This window comes from Gadus macrocephalus, chromosome 1, assembly GCF_031168955.1.
Source record: "Gadus macrocephalus chromosome 1, ASM3116895v1".
Taxonomy (NCBI): domain Eukaryota; kingdom Metazoa; phylum Chordata; class Actinopteri; order Gadiformes; family Gadidae; genus Gadus; species Gadus macrocephalus.
This window is the reverse complement of record NC_082382.1, coordinates 413,304-433,698: the sequence shown is the minus strand read 5'-3', so window position 1 is coordinate 433,698 and position 20,395 is coordinate 413,304. Positions and strand designations below refer to the sequence as shown.

The window sequence follows — 20,395 nt, the reverse complement described above, 5'->3', positions numbered from 1 at the left end:
GGGGATTTTTTTTTGATTGTAATATACAAATGACACTAGTCTGAGCGTGACTTAACCAAACTCAGCATACTTTATCAAAAATGAATGTCAAAACATCCTTGAGGCTTACAAAAAATATTTTATTTTTTTTGTCTCTTAGCCTGTAGGGTGTTCCACAAAGCCGGTTTTATCACATAACCGGGTAAGTTAACCCAGGGTTTGCTGTAACCCTAGGTTTTCCGTTCCAAAAGGATCACGGTATGTTAGTTGCTATAGAAACACCTGGTCGGAGCAGGTTTTGCGCAGGTTAAGTTTGAAACATAACCCGGTTTTGGGTATTTAAACCCGCGTTCACCGCAGATTTCATGTGTTCACAATGGCATGCCCTCTTGATGAGAGAACTGCTGATATCGGAGCGCAAATTATACGTGCAATCCACCGGGAGCGATTGATAAGACCACGGCTCGACATCTTGGCATATCAAATGACTTTTTGCTGGAGTGGAGAGATAGGCCTATAGATTATCGCGCAAATCTTTAATATAATTAAATAGCCTTACATAGCCAACACTACCAATCGAGGACCTGGCCTCAGTTCACTCCAGACTATTTGCGTAGCCCTCCGTTTTTTGCAAATGGTACTTTTATCTAGGCTATAATGTTGGAGATGCTGAGCACATCTCAGTCCTTTCAGATGACCCATCCAAGATCAGTATCGGCCTCCTATCATACAAAGAGCAATATTGTCTGAGTACTATGCCGAGAGGCACTTACAACACAAAGTATAAAATAGTCCTAACGGACTTGCATCCACTGGAGAATGTTTGATCGTTACACACACTAATCCATCTTGATCTGTGAAGTTGATGAATTGTCACTTTTAGGTTTTCTACCCAGTTACCAAAAAAAGAAACATTTGGAATAGTATGCGCTGTGGCAAGCACATGGTTTGCATGTGTTACTTCGAAGGCAAAAAAAATCTAAAATACAAGAAAACACAAAAAAACCTACATTCAACCAGTGGGGGATGGCCCCTGACTCTCTGAGGAGGTAGGTACCTCCAGGTACCCCCTCCATGCCAGGGCGCCCTGAATTTATGTTTATTAACAGCTCCTCCACCGGGGTCAAGACAATTTGAGGGCCAGATCCAGTCTGCCTTTTCACGATTGGCTTAAAAAAATGGCTTATTTAAATGTATACCAATATGATGGTGGGAAAAGCTGACCAGTTTGTATGTTTTTTATACTTGATCCGCTGACCGCTTGGAAGCCATCGGAGTACATCTTTTTTTTAGAAGAAAGGGGTTATGTGGTAGGATCTTTAAGAATGCTTAACTGGGATATTTATATATTCATGGCTCAAATATAAAGGATCATGCTTTTGACGTGTAACTAACGCATTTACGCGGTCAGCGATCCGCTGCCAGGCTTTGGTTCTCCGGGTTGCAGAGGCTTAAGCGTTCCCTTTTCTTGTGATAATGTCCTTGTGAGAAGGTGAAATCCTCCCCCTTCTCACTGTCTCGCATTGGAGCTATTGTTATTATTATATTGTGTGTTTGTGTATATATATATATTAGATTGGGCTGGTGGAAGTTAGTCTTCCGTCCCGGTAGGGGGCAGTATAGTAATAGTAAAATAGCTTTAGGTGAAGAATGTTCCCCCCCCCTACTAATGGTCTGGCCCATACGGCCTTGATTGGGCCAATTGGCATTTCCCTATTTAAGGGCTGCTCATTTGGTGTTAGAGAGGCTGAAGGTGGTGCTGGCTTGACGTGAGGCCAGTACGAAAGGTTATGATATCCTATGTTATGTATCTTAGTTTTGTTTGCTGACCGATGCAGTCATTTCCTTTTCGTTTGGAACGTTGCTATATTTTTGTGTGAATGTTTTGGAGACATTAAAACTTCACTTTTTTCTTAGTCCTCTGTCCGTTGCCCTCATTTTTGCCCACACTCGCAATATCCAGTTGGCCGTATCCCAGATACGTGGGGCGACCACGCCGGTCCCTCACAGTCCTTCTCCTCGTCATAGCTCTCCAGGAGAACCTGAAGTTCCATTTCATTGAAATAAGCGTCCCGTTTCGCCATTTCGTTCAGGGTTTCCATGATCCATACATCACGTCTTTTTAGGTTTGGCGTGGACGCGCACAACCCTGTGTTAACCAACCCCGAGTTGATTGAACTAATGCATAACCGCTGCTGTGGAACCGAAAACTCTGGGTTAGTCGGCACAGGGTAAATCAACCTAGAGTTCAGCGTTGACTCAGTGTTTGTTAAACCTCCGTTCGTGGAACACCCCTCTGGACGAGTGTTTCGCAAGCTCTCTTGCGTTGTTTGGCCGCATGCATGCGCTTGCGGATGCGGATGCGCATGTGCGGTAGCCAGGCGACCGTCTCATCCAATGGCGAGCTCAGTTGGCGCTGTGTGCTTCAAGATTCCGATTGGCCCAGAGAAATGTCAATTATAAGAATGATCCAATCATTTTTCGCAATTCTGGACCCCCCCCCCCCAAAACAAAACAAAACTCTCCGGTTCTACACGATTCACGTGATTGACCAAATTGACCAAGAAAGCGACAAGTTTGCAGCTTTGATGAAGAGCTTTTCCGGAAGCCTTTCTTAATCAAAGATGATCAAAACCGAGAGACTATCCGTTTTAATCCCATCCCGATTTGCTATAAGACGTTTGACCTCACTTATTTTTACATTTTTTACATTTTCTCTCACTTCATCAGTCGATACTCTTACCGGAATCCCTGTAACAACTCCCCGGACCAACCTTCTATTACTCATCAGAGAACATTGCACTTTATTGCCATCAACTTTACTCATCCGGACTGCTTTTGTCTGTTGTTCACCATCTTTACAAACAATTAACATTGTACCTGTACTGCTTTGGGGACCTGTCCTCCAAGGGCGAAGTTGAGAGCCTCTTTCACTGACCTGACTTCCCTCTCCCACACTCCTCCGAAATGAGGGGCGCTAGGTGGGTTGTACTGGAAGTCGACTTGGAGGGGGGCTAGTTCTTTCTTCAACTCCTCTGTCATGTCTCTGTAGTTCTTCTTCAGCTCAGCTTCCCCACCGTGGAAGTTGGTCCCATTGTCGGAGAGGAGGACACCGGGACGCCCTCTCCTCCCGGTGAAACGACGGAAGGACATGAGGAAGCTGGCTGCTGACAGGTCTGCCAACACCTCTAGATGGATGGCGTTTGAGGTTAGGCATTTAAAGACGATGCCCCATCGCTTGGCTGTTGTTCGTCCGACCTCGGCCCGGACAGAGAAGAGCCCAAAGCAATCCATCCCAGTATGATGGAAGGGCGCCTTGTTGATCTGGAGACGGTCTGCCGGGAGGTCAGACATCATCGGTATGACTGGCCTGGCTCTTAACTTGCGGCACTCTGTGCACCTGCTCTGGTAGCGGCGCACCGCCTCCCGGCCACGGAGTAACCAGTACCGCCTTCTCAATATTCTTCTTGCAATTCAAGGATTGAATTGCAACAGACGACCAAAGCTGGAGGTCCTTATTTCAAGTACAAATAAACTCAAGACCTACCTGAACCAATATTTAACTTTTTTAGGAAAAATAAAATAAATAGTAACAATATACTACTAGGTACAACAAGGCAACTAACTAAAATAATGAATGCAATGCACATATTGTCAGGGAGGGCAGCCGACTGAGGTCTAAGGACATGGAAGGCTCCTAGGATGTCCAGCTCCTGGAACCTCCTTTTCAGTTCTGTCTCCAGGCCAGTAGGGTTGGATGACCTACAATGAACAGATCAGCACATTTTCTCTACCAGGAACAGAAGGATAAAAAATTCCTTTCTTTACTCTTATTTTTTTCAAGTTAAAATCTACACTAATCTGTTTCCACCTCACCTGTTGTTTCAGCAACATTTTGTCTGCTGTCCTCCTGGCCTATATTAATCAGTATCTCTCCTGAACAGCCCGGCCCCTGAGAAGCACTGGGTTGTTCAGCACTGTTTGATGCCTAGGAACATTCGAAATAAATTGATTATATATTTAATAAACATTTACTAGCCACAGCCATTTGACTGTTCAACTTAATTTCAGATTAAGCTAACTACCTCCTCAAGCTGCTCGGTCTCGTCTGGACGAGGCCTTTTTTGGTACAGAAAAAACTTTTCAATACTCATCTGGATTAAAGCAACAAACATTCAGAGTCAGAATAAAATAATATTAAAAATAGAATGTAAGAAATGTTTTTTGATATGGGCACCGTATAGGCCTATCTAAACTATAACCGCATTTCATCTTAATCGCAGTGTTCGCTGCGTTACCAACGACGTTGTCTATGATGACGGGTGCGGGATGTTCAATATCAATAACGTTGAGTTCATAAAGCTAATATTACCTTTTCTGAGTTAACAAAAAATGTGGGCAGGTGTGTTGGACCACAGTATATCATACTAACCTTTGGTAAACTGCAAATGTCACAGACCGTCTTCTCTGTGCTAAATATATTTTTCCATTGACCTCAAGCATTGCGCGTGGACAGGAGGAGCGGGCGAATCAGCCGTCAGTGAGTGTGCATGTAACTCCGCGTTTACATGCGGACACATCTGATCCGCATAGATGTGGAAGAACAGCTCAATCGGAATAGAAAAGTAATACGCCTCAATCGGTTCGGAATAGAATTCTATGCGGAATAGAATAGGTGGTGTAGTCCGCTATAATCACTAATTCCGATTAGTTTGGGGTTTAACTTCACTGTAAAACAGGACAGCTCCGTTTAGTTAAGTCCACTTACTTCCTCTCTTTAACACAAAGAGCTCTAACAAGTTTTGGATTTTGAACTCATCTGCGTGAGTTTTGAAAAGTAGAACTTACTGTTATTAATTGTGTTGACTATTTGAAAATGTTATCAGATAGGTATGTGTTGATTGAACTTGGGTTTCGAAGTTATCAGATGGGGGGGCGGGGCGTGGGGGAAAAGGCGGGAGTGGGCCAATGGGAGCTACAAAATTAATATTTGGACTTTTGAGTTTAATTGTCTTCTTTAATTCATGGCAAGGCTGAAGCATGAACAGAATAATTTAAACACCGCAGATAAGTCATATATCATATCGAAATACAGACACTTTGTAGTAAATGATCAAGGACTACTTCGACACGCGGGAAGAGACTATGCCTGGAACTAACGGCCTAGAACCGAGGCGGAGTAACACGACGCGGGGACCGAAGTGACGAGTGGTGAACGTGTCGAAGTAGATTTTTTTACACGAGGCTGAGGAACAGCAGGTGAGTTTAGCCTCGTATCTATCTCTAATTAAGTCTTTTAACATTAACCTCATGTGTAGTAACGTAATAACGTTAAATGTGTAGGTTGTGCTTTTTTAATAGCCTGGAAAATGTGACTGCAACATTAGTTTTTATTCGAGCCCGACATGAGTTAGCTAGTTTGCTAGTTAGCCACCTAACGGTTGAGGCTGCGTGTTAGGGCTGCTGTCACTTCGTGCTCGTGCTTTGCTCACTTTGTATTTTATATTGACTAGTTACTCCAATTCATTTAGTAAAGTTGTTTTAACATGGATATTATGCCGATAATTAATAATGAGCAGCATGCGCTGTTTTTTTCCGCGGTCCCCTGTTACCGGTATGTTTTACACAGACAGATGGAGCTTGTGTGACGGGACGCATGGCTACCGTCACGGTAGCGATACGCTACCCAGGACATTATTAAGAGACTGAGTGTAAATGTTGCCTGTGTGTTTGTCTATGTGTTCCGTTATCTTCATACTGTTTTCAAATCGTTTATCAACCATATCATTTATCATACGCGCTACGGCCGTTTATTATAATCTTGCAAGTACCATCATTACAACTTTCTGTTTAATACCATTTACCATTAACGTCACCTGTTCTTTTGCAATAACCACTCAAACAAGTATGTCGTTGTTAAATTCCATGTCCGTTTATTTAGTTTAGTTACATGTTAACACAGCGTAAATGTTTGTCTCGTCTTGTGTTTGTATTAGGGGTTGCGTGCCGCGTCAACACGGTTTAAATTCACGTCACGACTGAGTGTTTACCACCTAGTTCAAGTCGCTCGAACACATCTACCCATGACAGCTTGCAATTTGATGAATTAACTGAAAATGAACGTCATTTATGGATAAAAGATATATTGTTTTAACTAACGTTAAGTGTCTGAGAACAGTTTAATTATTACTTTGGTTGACAGAGGAGTAGGCTGATGACAGAGGAGAGGATATGTGATGGCACAGGGCTGTTTACCAGTTTAAACCATTGAGTTGAACAGATTGTAAAATATATTTATTTTAATGTTTAGTCAGAGAGGTAGGAAAGGAAGGATAGGATATATTAAATGCTTAACTAATCATTATCAACAGGTTGGAGGTTTTAGAGCCTACTTAACTCATGTTGGCACTACTGATGAATTGAATAATAATATTGATTTGTGTTTTTGTTTTATTCAGTTTATAATGTAATATTCAACATCACAATTTACAGTCTTCAGAATTAACAGCAACACTACTTATAACAAACCCAAACTGAATATTTTAAACACCATAAAGGTTTTAATTCTTGCAGGGTTGTTGAATCATACTGCATAAGTGTTAGCTAAACGTAATCCAATAAACTAAATGTAATTGAAAATAACATAGAATATTGGTTTATAGTTGTTGTTTTTTTGTAGTTAATAGATAACTGTTCTTAACCACTAGTTGTCTAAATAAATGTTATGTTAATTTAATTTTAAATTTTTCTGTTCACAGAATTCAAGCACGTCCAGTTCATGTGGAAATGTAAGTTTTGTGCCTTTTCCTCCAGTGGCCAAGGAAAAATAATTACATTATAAAGAGCATCATGGACATCACCGGAGGTGTTCAGGCCTTGTCTGCATTTATCAAGACTGTTTGAACACATTTCAAACCCAAACTGAACTTAAAAACCACTTCAACGTGGAGAAATTTTGCAGATTTTGTTTGGCTAACCTTAAAGATATTCAGCATCATGATGTCAGAAGTGGGGCATTTACTTTGAGAACACCAGAACTGTTTGATGAAGCCATTAATGTGCTTAACACAACTAATGCCTCGTGTGTTCATGGTTTGAAGAGAGACTGTCCTTTAAGCAGACTTGCCCACTTTCATCCTGCAAAAGGTTTTCCACCTGATTTTCTGCACGATTTATTGGAGGGAATTGTACCTGTGGAACTATGCATATGTCTTTCAGATCTTATTGCTAAAAAGTATTTCACATTGAATGATCTTAATGATAGAATAGCATCATTTCCTTTTCAGTTTTCTGACAAAACTAACAGGCCTCAGACAATACCAACAAACTTTAAAAAAAAAAAAGAACAATTGGTGGCAACGGACACGAGAACTGGGCACTTCTGAGATTTCTTCCACTGTTGATTGGCCATCATATTCCAGAGAGTGAAAAAACTTGGTCTGTGATCCTTGAACTGAAAGACATTGTGGAGGTGTTATCAAGCCCCTCATTCACAACAGAAACCCTGTGCTACCTACAAGCCAAAATTTCTGACCACAGACAGTTGCTCTTAGAATTATTTCCTGGTACTAAATTACGCCCTAAACATCATTATCTTGAACATTATCCTGTTCTGATTCAGAAATTTGGACCATTAATTGAGTTCTGGACAATACGATTTGAGGCAAAACATTATTTTTTTAAAAGAATGGTTCACAATACTGTCAATTTCAAAAATATTCTGCACACGTTGGCCACAAGACATCAACTGATGTTGTCATATTACTTGGAGATGCCAACTATTTTCAAGCCAAGCATTGAGACTGGACGAGTATCAGTTGTGTCTGTGGGCATCCTAGATGCTGCAATCAGAGAGGCTGTATGGAATAAGTTTGAAGGTCTGGACTCTGTTTCACTCACCTCCATTGCTTACTTGAATGGGACAAAATATTCTAAAGGCATGGTACTCTCAGTTGGACAGACGTGTGGACTGCCAGATTTTGGGAGAGTATTGGAGATCTGTGTAGTGGATGGTTGCATATCATTCATTACTGAACTATTCACAGCGACCTTCCAAGAGCATCTCAGGTGTTACCAGCTCGCCAGGAGAGATCCTGCAACAATTGTGGTCATTGATCCGGACCGTCTGAATGACTACATTCCCCTTGCTGCATACCCTGTTGAAGAAAAGCTGCTCGTCACTCCAAGGACATTCATGTTACATTAAGGTAATATTTGATTGGGTTGGTTTGTCATACATTTAAACAAACTCTTAATCTTTGGACCACATAACGGGATATAAACTGCACTTAAAAGGTTAGACGACACTATTTGCTATATAACGATGTAGTGTAGAAATGGCTACCTGATCTCTGAATTCACCCTCCCTATCTGTTGTAATCTCTCTGCTGTTTTAACTCCATTCACAGCTTCTTTTAGATTTATGTTATTTACTGTTTAATGAAGCGTTTTCTTGTTTGTTCACTGTGTTTCAGTTCTTGGTATCTCATCAATGATGCTTCTCAGAGTCATCGTCTCACCTCAGGAAATAAGACGTGTCACCCTACAGGAGGTTCCCCCATCAGTTGATGAGTTATGTGTAGTTCTGGGCAACACTCTGGGCCTCCGTGGGAAGTTCCTTTTACAGTTTGAAGATCCAGACTTTGGGAATGAGCTCTGCAATTTGACAGACATCAAGGACCTACCAACTGAACGAGCCACACTGAAAGTTCTGTTCACGTTTTCTGAACCAGTTTCTGACTCGACATTAGATACTGCAAGCCTTAGTTCCCAGAATAGTGCAAGCCCCAGTTCCCAGAATAGTGCAAGCCCCGAGCCCCCTAGTAGTGGTGATTCTTCAGAATGGCCTGATCACTTTGTTATTTCAGATTTCTCCCATGACGTTGAGTTTCAGCTGAGGGTAGCAAATGATGCCTATGCCAAGGATGGAGCTGTGACGGTCATCTCAAAGAGTGTGAAGAGTGAAATACTGGACAGACTGGCTGATAGCATAGCCAGAATCACTTGCTATCCAAGTAAAGACAATTTAGAAAGCGTAGCCAAAGCTCTTGTTGCAAAGCATCCTTGTCTCAGGGAGCCGGGTTCAGGTAAAGGATGGTACTGCTGGAGATTCAGCCTGATATTCAAGATGGGCAATTACCGTCAGAGGATGATGGCAGCTGGATGCCCTGAAGTTTTTGTAAATAAAAGAAAAAGAAAGGGAAACACCAAGCCAGTCAAGAAGGCAAAAAAGGGAGAGATCCACTACTTACCAGAGCCACCTGATGGACAAAGTACTGTTAAATCAGAGAAGGATCGTGAGACCATGCTTTTGGAAGTGCAGAAGAGAGAGCCAGATTTGCACCTGCTCGATGAATTGATGACTGCAACATTCTCCCAGCGAAGACAAGAGATCATTGGTGACGAGCCACTCATTTCTGCAGTCAAGGACAGATGGCCTGCATTGTTTAGTGAGAGACAGGTAATTCTTTGCCAACTGAGTACAGCATAGAAATCCTATATTTTGTTGTTTTAGGTAGTCAAACTATGCACTATATGTTTCAATCATATTTGTGTTTTTTGTGTGTCCCTTAGAGCTCTATGCTGCTCTTATTTTTCCCTCACTCATTGCCCTTTTCTCTGCTGTTTTATTATTGGTTTCAGCTCAGTGCTGAGTTCAGTAGAATCGTCACCAAAGACCTGCTGGAGTCATTCCTGGATGGACTTGATGCCTTGGTGCCAGGTGTTCTACAGATGTACGGAGAAGCTGCTGCATCAGGCAGGAGGGTGCGCCTGAGCAGTGTTCTCAGTTGTCTTCAAAAGGAGGTATGTACTGCACAGAAATCATTTATTGTTAATGTACTAAAATTAGTATTCTGGCTTGGGTATCTTATTCACAAACTCTTGTCTTGTTCTTGTAGGACACGAACCAAAACAAAAGAGCAGCTGTCCTACTTGGTCTTCCATGCTACCTTGCAGAAGATTCCTCTGACATAATCAGGATGTGTGATGGAAGACACCGTATTTACACATTTTATATTACATTGTTTTGTTTTAAAAAAAAATATTTTCCTAAGTCGTAAGGGGTAATTTTTTACAAATAAAATAGTAAATGAGTGAAAAATTTATGAAATGTGCCCTTAATTTAAATTGAAAATGTAATGAAACCTAAAATGCAGTAACTTAACCAGACTTATATTGTTTTTAAATAATGTAATGTTAACTTATCACATTAGGCTACTTTTTAAAATAGCTTAGTATGTAGTATAGCAGGGGTTTTGAAAGTGTGAGAGAGTGAGCCCCCCCCCCCACAATTTTTTTTTTTTCTAAATACCTGTGTTTTGAAAGCTATTTTAATTATTTTACACATTTTAAACATCTCTGATCATCATTTTAAAACATTTTAAACATATTTCTGAAACATTACAACATCTTTGTGCGTTTTTAAACACATTTATTAACACAATTTAACAACTTTATATACTTTTAAACTTTAAACTTTTAAACATTAAATACATTTGAACATATTAATCTGTGTATACTGGCTGTTTAGTCTCCTTTTTAGCTTAGTGGGAGCAATGAGTTTGCGTCTTTGATGCGCACAGGCGGCTGATGCGGGGCTGCACTGTAGAGAGGAATAAACGAAGGTGATCCTCTACCCGCAGCCTTGACCAGTACTTGTTTTTAATCATGGTTAACGCGGAAAAACCGCACTCACACAGGTATGTGGATGTGAAGGGGAGGAGAACCTGCATCGCTTTTTTGGAGAGGTGTGGGAACTCAGTCTTCACAGACAGCCAAAAGTGTGCAAGTGACACTTCAGTCATCTTTTGTTTCAAGTCCATATTAGAGTTGAGCTCAACAAGGGCCTCTTCCTCTTGCATGGTCAGTCTATCACAGGGTGACACTGGGAAAGAGAATGGATTTCTCACCCACTGATTTGCTAAGGTCTCTTCTCCAAAATACTCTCCAAACTGCTCACGCAGCCCCTCCAAATGCGCAATGACCACCTGTTGTACAGCTCCCAGTTGGAGCCCTGCCTTCTCCACGACATCTTCCAAGGTCGGGAACATTTCCACCGAGCCCCGTTTAACACGAGCACACCACAGGTCCAACTTTTTCCTGAATGCAGAGACTCGATCGTGTGCCAAAAATACATTGCATTCTTTGCCCTGCAGAGAGGTGTTCAGTGAGTTTATCCGTTCAAAAATATCAGAAAGATATGCTAACATTGCAACCCAGTTCATGTCCTCCATATGCTGCAGCAGTGGAGAGCTGATTTCTGAAAGAAATAGGCGCACTTCCTCGCGCAAATCACACAAGCGGGTGAGGACCTTTCCCCGAGACAGCCACCGGACCTCGGAGTGGAACAGCAGCTGTTGGAAGTGAGCGCCCATTTCATTGCAGAGGACGGAGAAAAGACGAGAATTCATGGCGCGTGATTTAATTAGGTTGACAATTTGTACTGCCTCATCCAGGACTGCGCGCAGCTCTTTTGGTATCTTCTTGGTCGCCAAGGCCTGGCGATGGATAATACAGTGCTTCCAAACAGCGGCCGGGGCAACCGCTTGCACTTTCTTCACCAGGCCGCTGTGTCGGCCTGTCATTGCCCTTGCCCCATCCGTACATATTCCAGAACAATGGCTCCAATCAATACGACTCTCCTGCATGAATTCATTCAAAGCCTTGAATAATTCTTCTGCTGTAGTGCGAGTTGGCAGAGGATGACAAAACAAAAACTCATCCTGGACACTGAGCTCTTCAATATAGCGCACATACACCATTAATTGCGCACAGTTAGCCACGTCGGTAGATTCATCAAGCTGAATCGAGAAGAACGGGCTCTCACGAACACCGTTCAGCACCTGTTCTTTCACGTCAGATGCCATGTCTGAGATGCGGCGCTGGACGGTGTTGTCAGATAGCGGGATGGCATTTAGCTTGGCGGCAGCAGCCTCTCCCAGCATCATGGAACACATATCTTTGGCAGCAGGTAAGATTAATGTTTCTCCGATGTTGTGGGGTTTACCTGCCTTAGCTATGCGTAACGCCACATGATATGACGCTTCAGTTGCCTTGTCATTTACATTGCTAAATGTCTGGATTACTTTCTTCTGTGACCGCAGTTCATTTAGCTTCCTGTCAAAAAACTCTCGGGGCTTGGTCACCAGACTTCGGTGCTTGGTCTCAATATGACGCCGGAGTCGACATGGTCTCATACCGTCATTAGCTAGCACCTCTTTGCAAACCACACACTGTGGCAGTGGAGCATCTTCAGATCCAGTCCATGAAAATCCCAAGTTTAAATATTCATTGTCATACTTCCTTCTTTTTTTGCTTGCCCCAGACTCTGTCTCCTTACTCACTGTAGCTTTAGGTACTAAAAACCGATCCATTTAACTCAAGTTAGCCAGCAATATTATTTTCCGACTCTGAATTTTCTGAGTCGAATCAGATCTGCCTTTTCAGTCCAGAGATTCGACTATTCGGCGGGGTTTGTTTACCGTCGCTGCTATGGTGACAACGATGCCGGTTTGAAACTAAAACTGTGATTCTGAAAATATAAATGCTATCAAAATTTCGTTTCGATAGTATTGAAGATACAAGTGTGTAGATTTGTTTAATGGTTTGCACGAAGATAAACGGTGGTAAATTGATTTAGTCTTATGTTACTTCTACAGTTGAAGTACGACTTTCGGGTTTTTCTTCTTTTTTTTTTCTCACGTCGCGCCCCCCCTGAAGAACTCTGCCCCACAGTTTGAAAACCACTGTAGTATAGTATATCAGAGAAGGGTTTGCTGGGATGATAAAGTAGTGGGCTGCATCCTAGATTTATTTTTTTGGACCACATGTTATATAGGGGTGTAAATCTCTGGTTTCATCACGATACGATATTATATCGATTCATTGGACAACGATATGATATTTGCCGATATCAAAAGTCTGCCGCGATACGATTTCGATTCGATTCAGTGGCCTGCGATCGATATGAGACGACGATATCATATGCCCATTTAACACAACCTGTTTCATTCACATCAACTCAAAAAAAAAAACGTAATTATAATTTAAACATTTTATTGCTTTGCTCTTCCAGATGTTAAACAAAAACCATACATTTTTAACTTAAAAGCCTGTAATAGCTTTCAGAACAAATGTATTTGTAACCATTTCACCATAACAATAAATAATATAATAATCAAATATGTCCTCCAGTGTCCTTTGGGAGGTTTTTCTTCAAAAAAATAAAAACAAACTTAACCTAAGAGCCTGTGATAGCTTTCAGAACAAATGTATTTCTTTCAGAACAAATGTATTAGTAACAATTTCACCATAACAATCAATAATATAATAATCAAATATGTCCTCCAGTGTCCTTTGGGAGGTTTTTCTTCAAAAAAATAAAAACAAGCTTAACCTAAGAGCCTGTGATAGCTTTCAGAACAAATGTATTTCTTTCAGAACAAATGTATTAGTAACAATTTCACCATAACAATCAATAATATAATAATCAAATATGTCCTCCAGTGTCCTTTGGGAGGTTTTTCTTCAAAAAAAATAAAAACAAGCTTAACCTAAGAGCCTGTGATAGCTTTCAGAACAAATGTATTTCTTTCAGATCAAATGTATTAGTAACAATTTCACCATAACAATCAATAATATAATAATCAAATATGTTCTCCAGTGTCCTTTGGGAGGTTTTTCTTTAAAAAAACCAACTGGTCAACATGCTCTGTGGTCAAAACACTACGTTCAGAGCGGACAATGTCTCCAGCAGTGCTGAAAACACGTGCTGAAGGTACACTAGTACCAGGAATGCACAGTTAGGTTTTGGCAAGGTTTGCCAGGAGGGGAAACTCAGTCTGATGAGTTTTCCACCACTCCAACACATTACCTTCCAGGGGCAAAGGGTCAGTGTCTTTATACTTGGCAACTTCTGCATGGACTAGGTCTCTGGAGGTCTTTTGCCTTGGGTCAACAGTGCCGAACGTATCACCAAAGAGGTCCTGAAATGCCTTCGACTTTTTAGGAGCTGGAAAATATTTTAAAATGACATAGAACAGAAGACTAAATTAATTCAGAAGAAATCTATTTTTAATGCACTCCAAACACTTATCAGTTAGCTGAGTATGGATAAACTCATTCATACACTAATTCAATAACACTTTCCACTAGCAGGAAAAACACACACCTTGTTCTTGAGCCTGGGATGTCTCAGGGGTTGGCTCCAAGTCAGGCTCATCATCAGTTTGGTCAGCAGATGAGGGAGGAGGTATGTTCTCCTCGACATTTGTCAAAGTGTCACCCTGTAGATCAGGGGTCTCAAACTCAAATTACCTGGGGGCCACTGGAGGAAGAGCTTGGCTGAGGTTGGGCCACAAATATTGAAGTATTTCTTAAAAAGGGTGTTTAGTATAAAAAAAAAAAAACTGTTCCAATTTTCTCAATATTTATTATTAACAGTTCATCAACAGTTCAACATTCTCAAAGTGCATAAACAGAACATTTCCTCTGAAAAAAAAAATATATTTTTTTAATTTAGAAAACAACTGTTCCAACCTTCACAGTATTTATTATTACATAACAGTTCCTCAACCGACATTTATTATTATTATTATTAAATTTGTATTGCAATGTAAACAATCTCAAAGTGCATGAACAGTAATTATAAACATAAATTCCTCTGGAAAAAAAAATCATTTTAATTGTACCTTTTTTACCCAGGGAAGTAAGAACAAATCTCTTTTTTAAGTGAACATTGAACAGTTCTTCAGAACATAGGACTCTCTTGTCTACTTTTTGCAGCCAGAGACCTGACAGCGCTTTCTCTCACACAGCTGAGCCACATTTGGCTTGAGGGAAGAGGCGGTTGAAACTCTCAGTATGGCTTGGAGATGTGCATCAGTAAGTCTGCTCCTGTGCTTGGACTTGTTGAAGTTCATGGTGGAGAAGAGCTTTTCACATAGATATGTGCTCCCAAAAAGGCACATGGTCCTCTTGAACATCCTGGACAGCTCAGGGAAGGTGTCGGGCAATTCTCTCATAAACTGTCCAAGCTTCTCTTCATTCCCATTCACATCCCTGAACTTTGCTTTGAGATCAGAACTGCACTGTAGGTCAATGAGCTCCATTTGAAGCACAGGGGGAGCATCTTCCACATCAAAGGAGAAGGGGTTGGCAAAAATCTGAAAGATGGACTTGTGTGTTTTAAAGTCTGCAAACCTGTGATTAAACTCCTCCTGTAGCTTCACAATGGCTTCAACATACTCCTCACAACAGAATGGTGTACCTGTGTCTGCAAGTGCCTTGCATGCTTGGAAGTGGCAGAGGTTTTTCTGAGAGACCTGGGTTCTCCATAAGACCAGTTTTGTGGAGAACGCTTTCACATTATCATAGGCAGCGCTGACCAGCTGGCCTGGGCCCTGTAGCTTCTTGTTGAGCACATTCAGCTCATGTGTGATATCGACCAGAAAAGCAAAGTCCATGAGCCACCTTGGGTCACTTAGCTCAGGAAGCTCCATTCCATCCTGCTCCATGAAGGCTTTCACTTCATTCCTTAACTCAAAGAACCGCTTTAGCATGTTCCCTCTGCTGAGCCAGCGTACCTGAAATCAAATTAAATTAAATTAAATCAATTGTCTTCATACACTAACAGGTAAGAAAGAGAAGGAAAAGAAAAATAAAGAATAACAGTAACCTAACAGAAAAAGAACACAAAAAAACTGCTAAAAAGAGACGTGTGTGTGTGTGTGTGTGTGTGCGTGCGTGCGTGCGTGCGTGCGTGCGTGCGTGCGTGCGTGCGTGTGTGTGTGTGTGTGTGAGTGAGGAGGAGCAGAGGAAGAAGTGAGAGCTGTCAGATAAGTTTGTGTTATGTTGTTGTAGTTACGTCGGGTCGGACGCTACAATATCAATAACAACATGTGATTAAAATCGTCGGACGGGAAATAGCCACGGAGCGGAGCCAGTTTCCTTTCGGTCCCGTTAACCGACTGTGCCAGATGCGCCAGAGCGCGCACCTCGCCAGGCTCGCGTGGCGATTTGTGTTTATTCATCTTCACAGAGCGCAAGAGAGATTAACACACACAGCAGGCTACACACACACATTCGGGCTACACATAGCCACAGACACACAGCTGAGGGTCCGAGGCGCTTGCCGACCGGGCGGCAAGGAGAAATGCGCATCTGGTGGTGCCCCCCCATGTGTGCGCGTGCGTGTGCGTGTGTGTGTGTGTGTGTGTGTGTGTGGGTGTGTGAGAGAGAGAGACAGAGGGGGGACAGAGAGAGGGGGGGGGGGGGAGGGGGGCAGAGAATATAAGAAAGATTAACAGACCGAGAGAAGGTAGAGATGTAAACAAGGAATATTTACCTCTGTGAAGTACAGAACATCTTCGTACGCTGACTCGACCTCCTCCAGAAAAGCCCGGAACTGGCGGTGCTTTAAGCCCTTAGATCTGAGTCGATTAATGACCTTCACCACAACAGACATCACGTGTTTAAACTTTAGGCATTTGCAGGCTAGGGCCTGCTGGTGGATGATGCAGTGCAGAGCGATTGCCTCCTCCACACCCTCCTCTTTCAATTTTTTTTGCACAAGTGCAACAAGTCCATTCTTCCTCCCTGTCATTGAAGGCGCTCCGTATGTAGTTATCCCAGCCAACCTTTTCCATGACAGACCAGCATCCGAGAGGGCATCACACAGCTGGCGGAATATCTCCTGCGCAGTGGTTTGGCCACACATAGGGATAACCCTGAGTAATTCCTCCGTTACATGAAACTTATCAACACCACGGACGTATATTGCCAGTTGGGCAGTGTCAGTGGTGTCTGTGCTCTCATCCAGGGCCACTGAGTACGCACGGAAGTCTTTGACTTTGTCACGTAGTTGACCATAAATGTTACCTGACAGCTCGGTAACACGCTCTGCCACTGTGTTAGGTGACAAGCTGATGCTGGCAAACTGAGCTCTCTTTTCGGGGCAGACAATACTCGCAGCCTGCAACATACACTCCTTAATAAACTCGCCTTCTGTAAAAGGCTTTCCTGCCTTAGCGATCATTTCGCTCAGTGTAAAGCTGGCCTTTACTGCTTTATCAGCCTCGTCGGTTGGTTTCCTAAAGAGAGTTTGTTGCCAGGTTAAACATTTCTTTAGGTCTGTGACTCGCTTCTCCCTCTCATCTCCCCGGTATTTCGCATACTCCTCTGCATGCCTCGTTGAGTAATGCCGTCTGATGTTGTATTCTTTGACAACGGCAACTTTTTCAGCACATACAAGGCAGGTAGGGGTTCCCCGGTGCTCGACAAAAAAATATTCTAACTCCCACCTTTCATGAAATTGTCTGTGGACATCGTCAACCTTTCTTTTCCCACTGGGTTTTGAGAGGGACATGATGTGACGCTACGCTTCCACTTGGTGTCACTCCGTTGCTTGCTGCGTTTCCTAGCAACCTGGCTGGCTGCCTGCTATGGTAGCCCATGCGGGCCAAAGCGCGTTTGGTAAAGACACGCGGGCCACATTAACATTACATACTGACGACCACTCGAGGGCCACAAAATATCGGCCGGCGGGCCACAAGTGGCCCGCGGGCCTTGACTCTGAGACCTCTGCTGTAGATGATCATGATCACACACAATTAAATGGAAAGCATTTTAACAATAAGAAGAGGCAAGATTTATGAATATATTTTAAATATATTTATATTTTTAAGTGTATCATCAAAACATAACTATAATAGACAAAAAATATTAGCTTACTTTCTGGTCCCACAGCTCTGAAGCCTCATATGTGATGCTCTGGAAGGCCGCTTCTTTCTCCTCCTCACTTAGAAAGGGCAGAGTCTTGAATCTTGCATCCAAAGCAGATGCTATGTGGAGGACCTGCCGCACATCCTTGTAGCGCTGTGATAGCTCCCTGGACATAGTTTCCTTCATCTCTCCGAGTAAAGCAGAGTCTTCTTCTGTGACAAGGTAATGCACCAGCAACTTTGCTCTGAGTGGAGCAATGACCGACAAAGTGGGTTGTTTCTCTTCACACATTATTGTGGTGGCGGTTCTGACTGGTCCGAGGAGCTTTACCATGTCTTCTGCAACAGTGATGTCACTTTCACTGAGTGTGTGAATGTCATTCACACCTTTCCTTATTTTTCTGTCCAGGAGTGAAGCACAAACAGCAGCCTGCTGCTCCAAAAATCGCTCGAGCATGTCAAATGAGCTATTCCAGCGTGTGCTCACGTCTTGTTTAAGCTTGTGTACGGGGATTCCAAGCAACTTTTGCTTCTCTTTTAAAACTGCCGTTGCTACCGTGCTCCGGTGAAAAAACGTGACGATTCGTCTCACTCTGCCCAAAAGACGAGTTGCACCCGCACATTTCAGGCCTCTCTGTGTGGCCAAATTAATTGTATGCCCGAAGCACTTGATGTGAGGTGTAATTTTCGCCTCGGCTCCGGCTACCGTCATATTGCTGGCGTTATCTGTGACAAGCGCAGGATTTCTGTCGCGAATATTCCACTCTTCACATGCCTCTCTCAAAACTGCCGCAAGATTTGCACCCGTGTGTGAGTCGTTCAAAACACGAGTCTGAAGGACAAAATTCTTCATCTGCCAGTCAGCGTCAATATGGTGGCTGGTCACGGTTACGTACGCTTCTGTTGTACAGGACGTCCAGCCATCTGTAGTCAGAGCGACTCGTTTTGCTTCCATCAACTCACGTTTAACGTTGTCTTTAGTGTCATTGTATAGCTTCGGTATGCAAGTTTCACTAAAAAACTGTCGGGATGGGATTGTATATTTGGGCTCCAGAGTATGAAGTAGCTCACGAAAGCCGGCGTTCTCGACAACACAGTACGGCCTCATGTCTTTGCAAATGAAAGTTGAAATGGCAGCTGTGATACTCATCGCTCTTTTGGAGTTGTGGTTCAGTTTTTGAGGGAAAAAACTGCTCAGGGCTGGTGTTGACAATGCCGAGCTGCCGTCGGACACATCGACGACGTTGCCGCGTGCTTCATGGGGGTCAATGCCGTGTTTCTTTTTGAGATGCCCGGATAGGTTAGTTGTGTTTCCCGAATATTTAATGGCGGATCGGCACTTTTTGCATATAGCATGCGTTTTGTCCGTTGACCCGTCTTTTTTCAGAAATCCGAAATATTTCCACACCGCTGACTTGTATCCTCCGAGAGGGGATACAATAGCCTGAACATCATCTTGGCTGTTAGCCGTAGGATTAGCCGTGCTGCTGCTGCTAGAAGCCAAACTAGACACCCTCCCAATCAAACATGTGCTCTTCTTGCTCATTATTGCCTCGTTTAACAGGTGGACGGCTGGCCGCAGTAACGCACATGAGCGGCTTGGCGCGCTTGACCGGAAATAGTGTCAAACACCCGCGCAAGGAGATTTTCTAAATAAAAGCGTATAATACAGCGATATGCATCGATGTTTGAGCGTTGCATCGATGCATTTGGATCGTTCGAGAATGTATCGATATATCGATGTAGATCGATGTATCGTTACACCCCTAGGGCCCTATCTTGCATCCGGCGCAAGTGACTTAGTCACTGGCGCATGTGTCGTTGCTAGTTTACAACTGGCGCAGAGCGTTCTTTTCCCACCAGCGCCACTCGCCGGTAAATTAGGGATTGATCATGCGCCCCAAGGGGCGGTTCGGCGGAAGGAGGAGGCGTGTTCTGGCGCAAACGCTATTTTGCCGTTGCTGAATACCATTGCGCTACTGACATCGAAATACCTGGTTTAAAGTCATTGGCGCGTTGTTCAGATGCTATTTTAAGGGCGGATGCATACGGATTGCTTGTGCACCTCGCGCATACACTTTGCTTCTCTCATCTACCTAGCCACACATTCTTGGTAAATTATTTGGGAAAGAACAGCTGATGCAGCGGTAATAAGTTGTACTTTTAAATCAATGCATCTGCAAACACCGTACAGCAAAAACATATTTTCTTGACCCAGACATCGTGTAGGCCTACATGCCCATAACTTTTAGGATTGATGAGTATTTGATCGTGAAAAACATTGTTTTACCGCGAGTGAGTGTTAAAAAGAATGAATGAATGCGGGCGCGCGTGTGTGCTCTGTTTAAACACACGCAAACTAAACACGTAACGCATAATACAATCAATGGCAATGTCTATTACCGCGGGGACACATGCATATTAGGATAGCATACAATAGGCCTACTGATAAGAAACAATGTTTATAATGTATTGCGTATATCATTAAATAGAACCACAGTTACCGCATATCATATACGTTTTCTTTGGCGAAATTTATTTGAAGACTCAGTATTTCTGAAGTTGTGGAAGAAAACCCCTTATTCCATGGGTGAATTAGGCAATAAACTGAGCCATTTGCAGTTTGAAATTCATGTGCATCTGTCTCATCGGAGACTGCAGACGCGCTTTCAAAATATCAACTCGTCCGATTCAAA

The 20,395-nt window shown here is 42.8% G+C and overlaps 1 protein-coding gene and 1 long non-coding RNA gene across 2 annotated transcripts in view; one reads left to right on the top strand and one right to left on the bottom strand.

Annotated features, from left to right (window-relative positions):
* Positions 1 to 20,395, bottom strand: part of LOC132464803 (uncharacterized) — a 216,888-nt gene that overhangs the window by 60,116 nt on the left and 136,377 nt on the right. The window lies entirely within an intron of this gene.
* Positions 6,930 to 14,326, top strand: LOC132464415 (uncharacterized). Its single transcript, XM_060060777.1, has 6 exons — positions 6,930 to 9,439; positions 9,622 to 9,783; positions 9,879 to 9,978; positions 10,906 to 11,019; positions 11,840 to 11,950; positions 14,271 to 14,326. The coding sequence occupies exons 1-6, from the start codon at positions 8,471 to 8,473 to the stop codon at positions 14,324 to 14,326; spliced, it is 1,512 nt and encodes a 503-aa protein (XP_059916760.1). The 5' UTR covers positions 6,930 to 8,470.

Excerpts from the sequence above, each read along its gene's own strand:
- LOC132464415 (XM_060060777.1), top strand. The coding sequence starts at position 8,471 with ATGATGCTTCTCAGAGTCATCGTCTCACCTCAGGAAATAAGACGTGTC. Across the intron at positions 9,440-9,621 it reads CATTGTTTAGTGAGAGACAG|CTCAGTGCTGAGTTCAGTAG; the intron begins GTAATTCTTTGC and ends TATTGGTTTCAG. Across the intron at positions 9,784-9,878 it reads TCAGTTGTCTTCAAAAGGAG|GACACGAACCAAAACAAAAG; the intron begins GTATGTACTGCA and ends TTGTTCTTGTAG.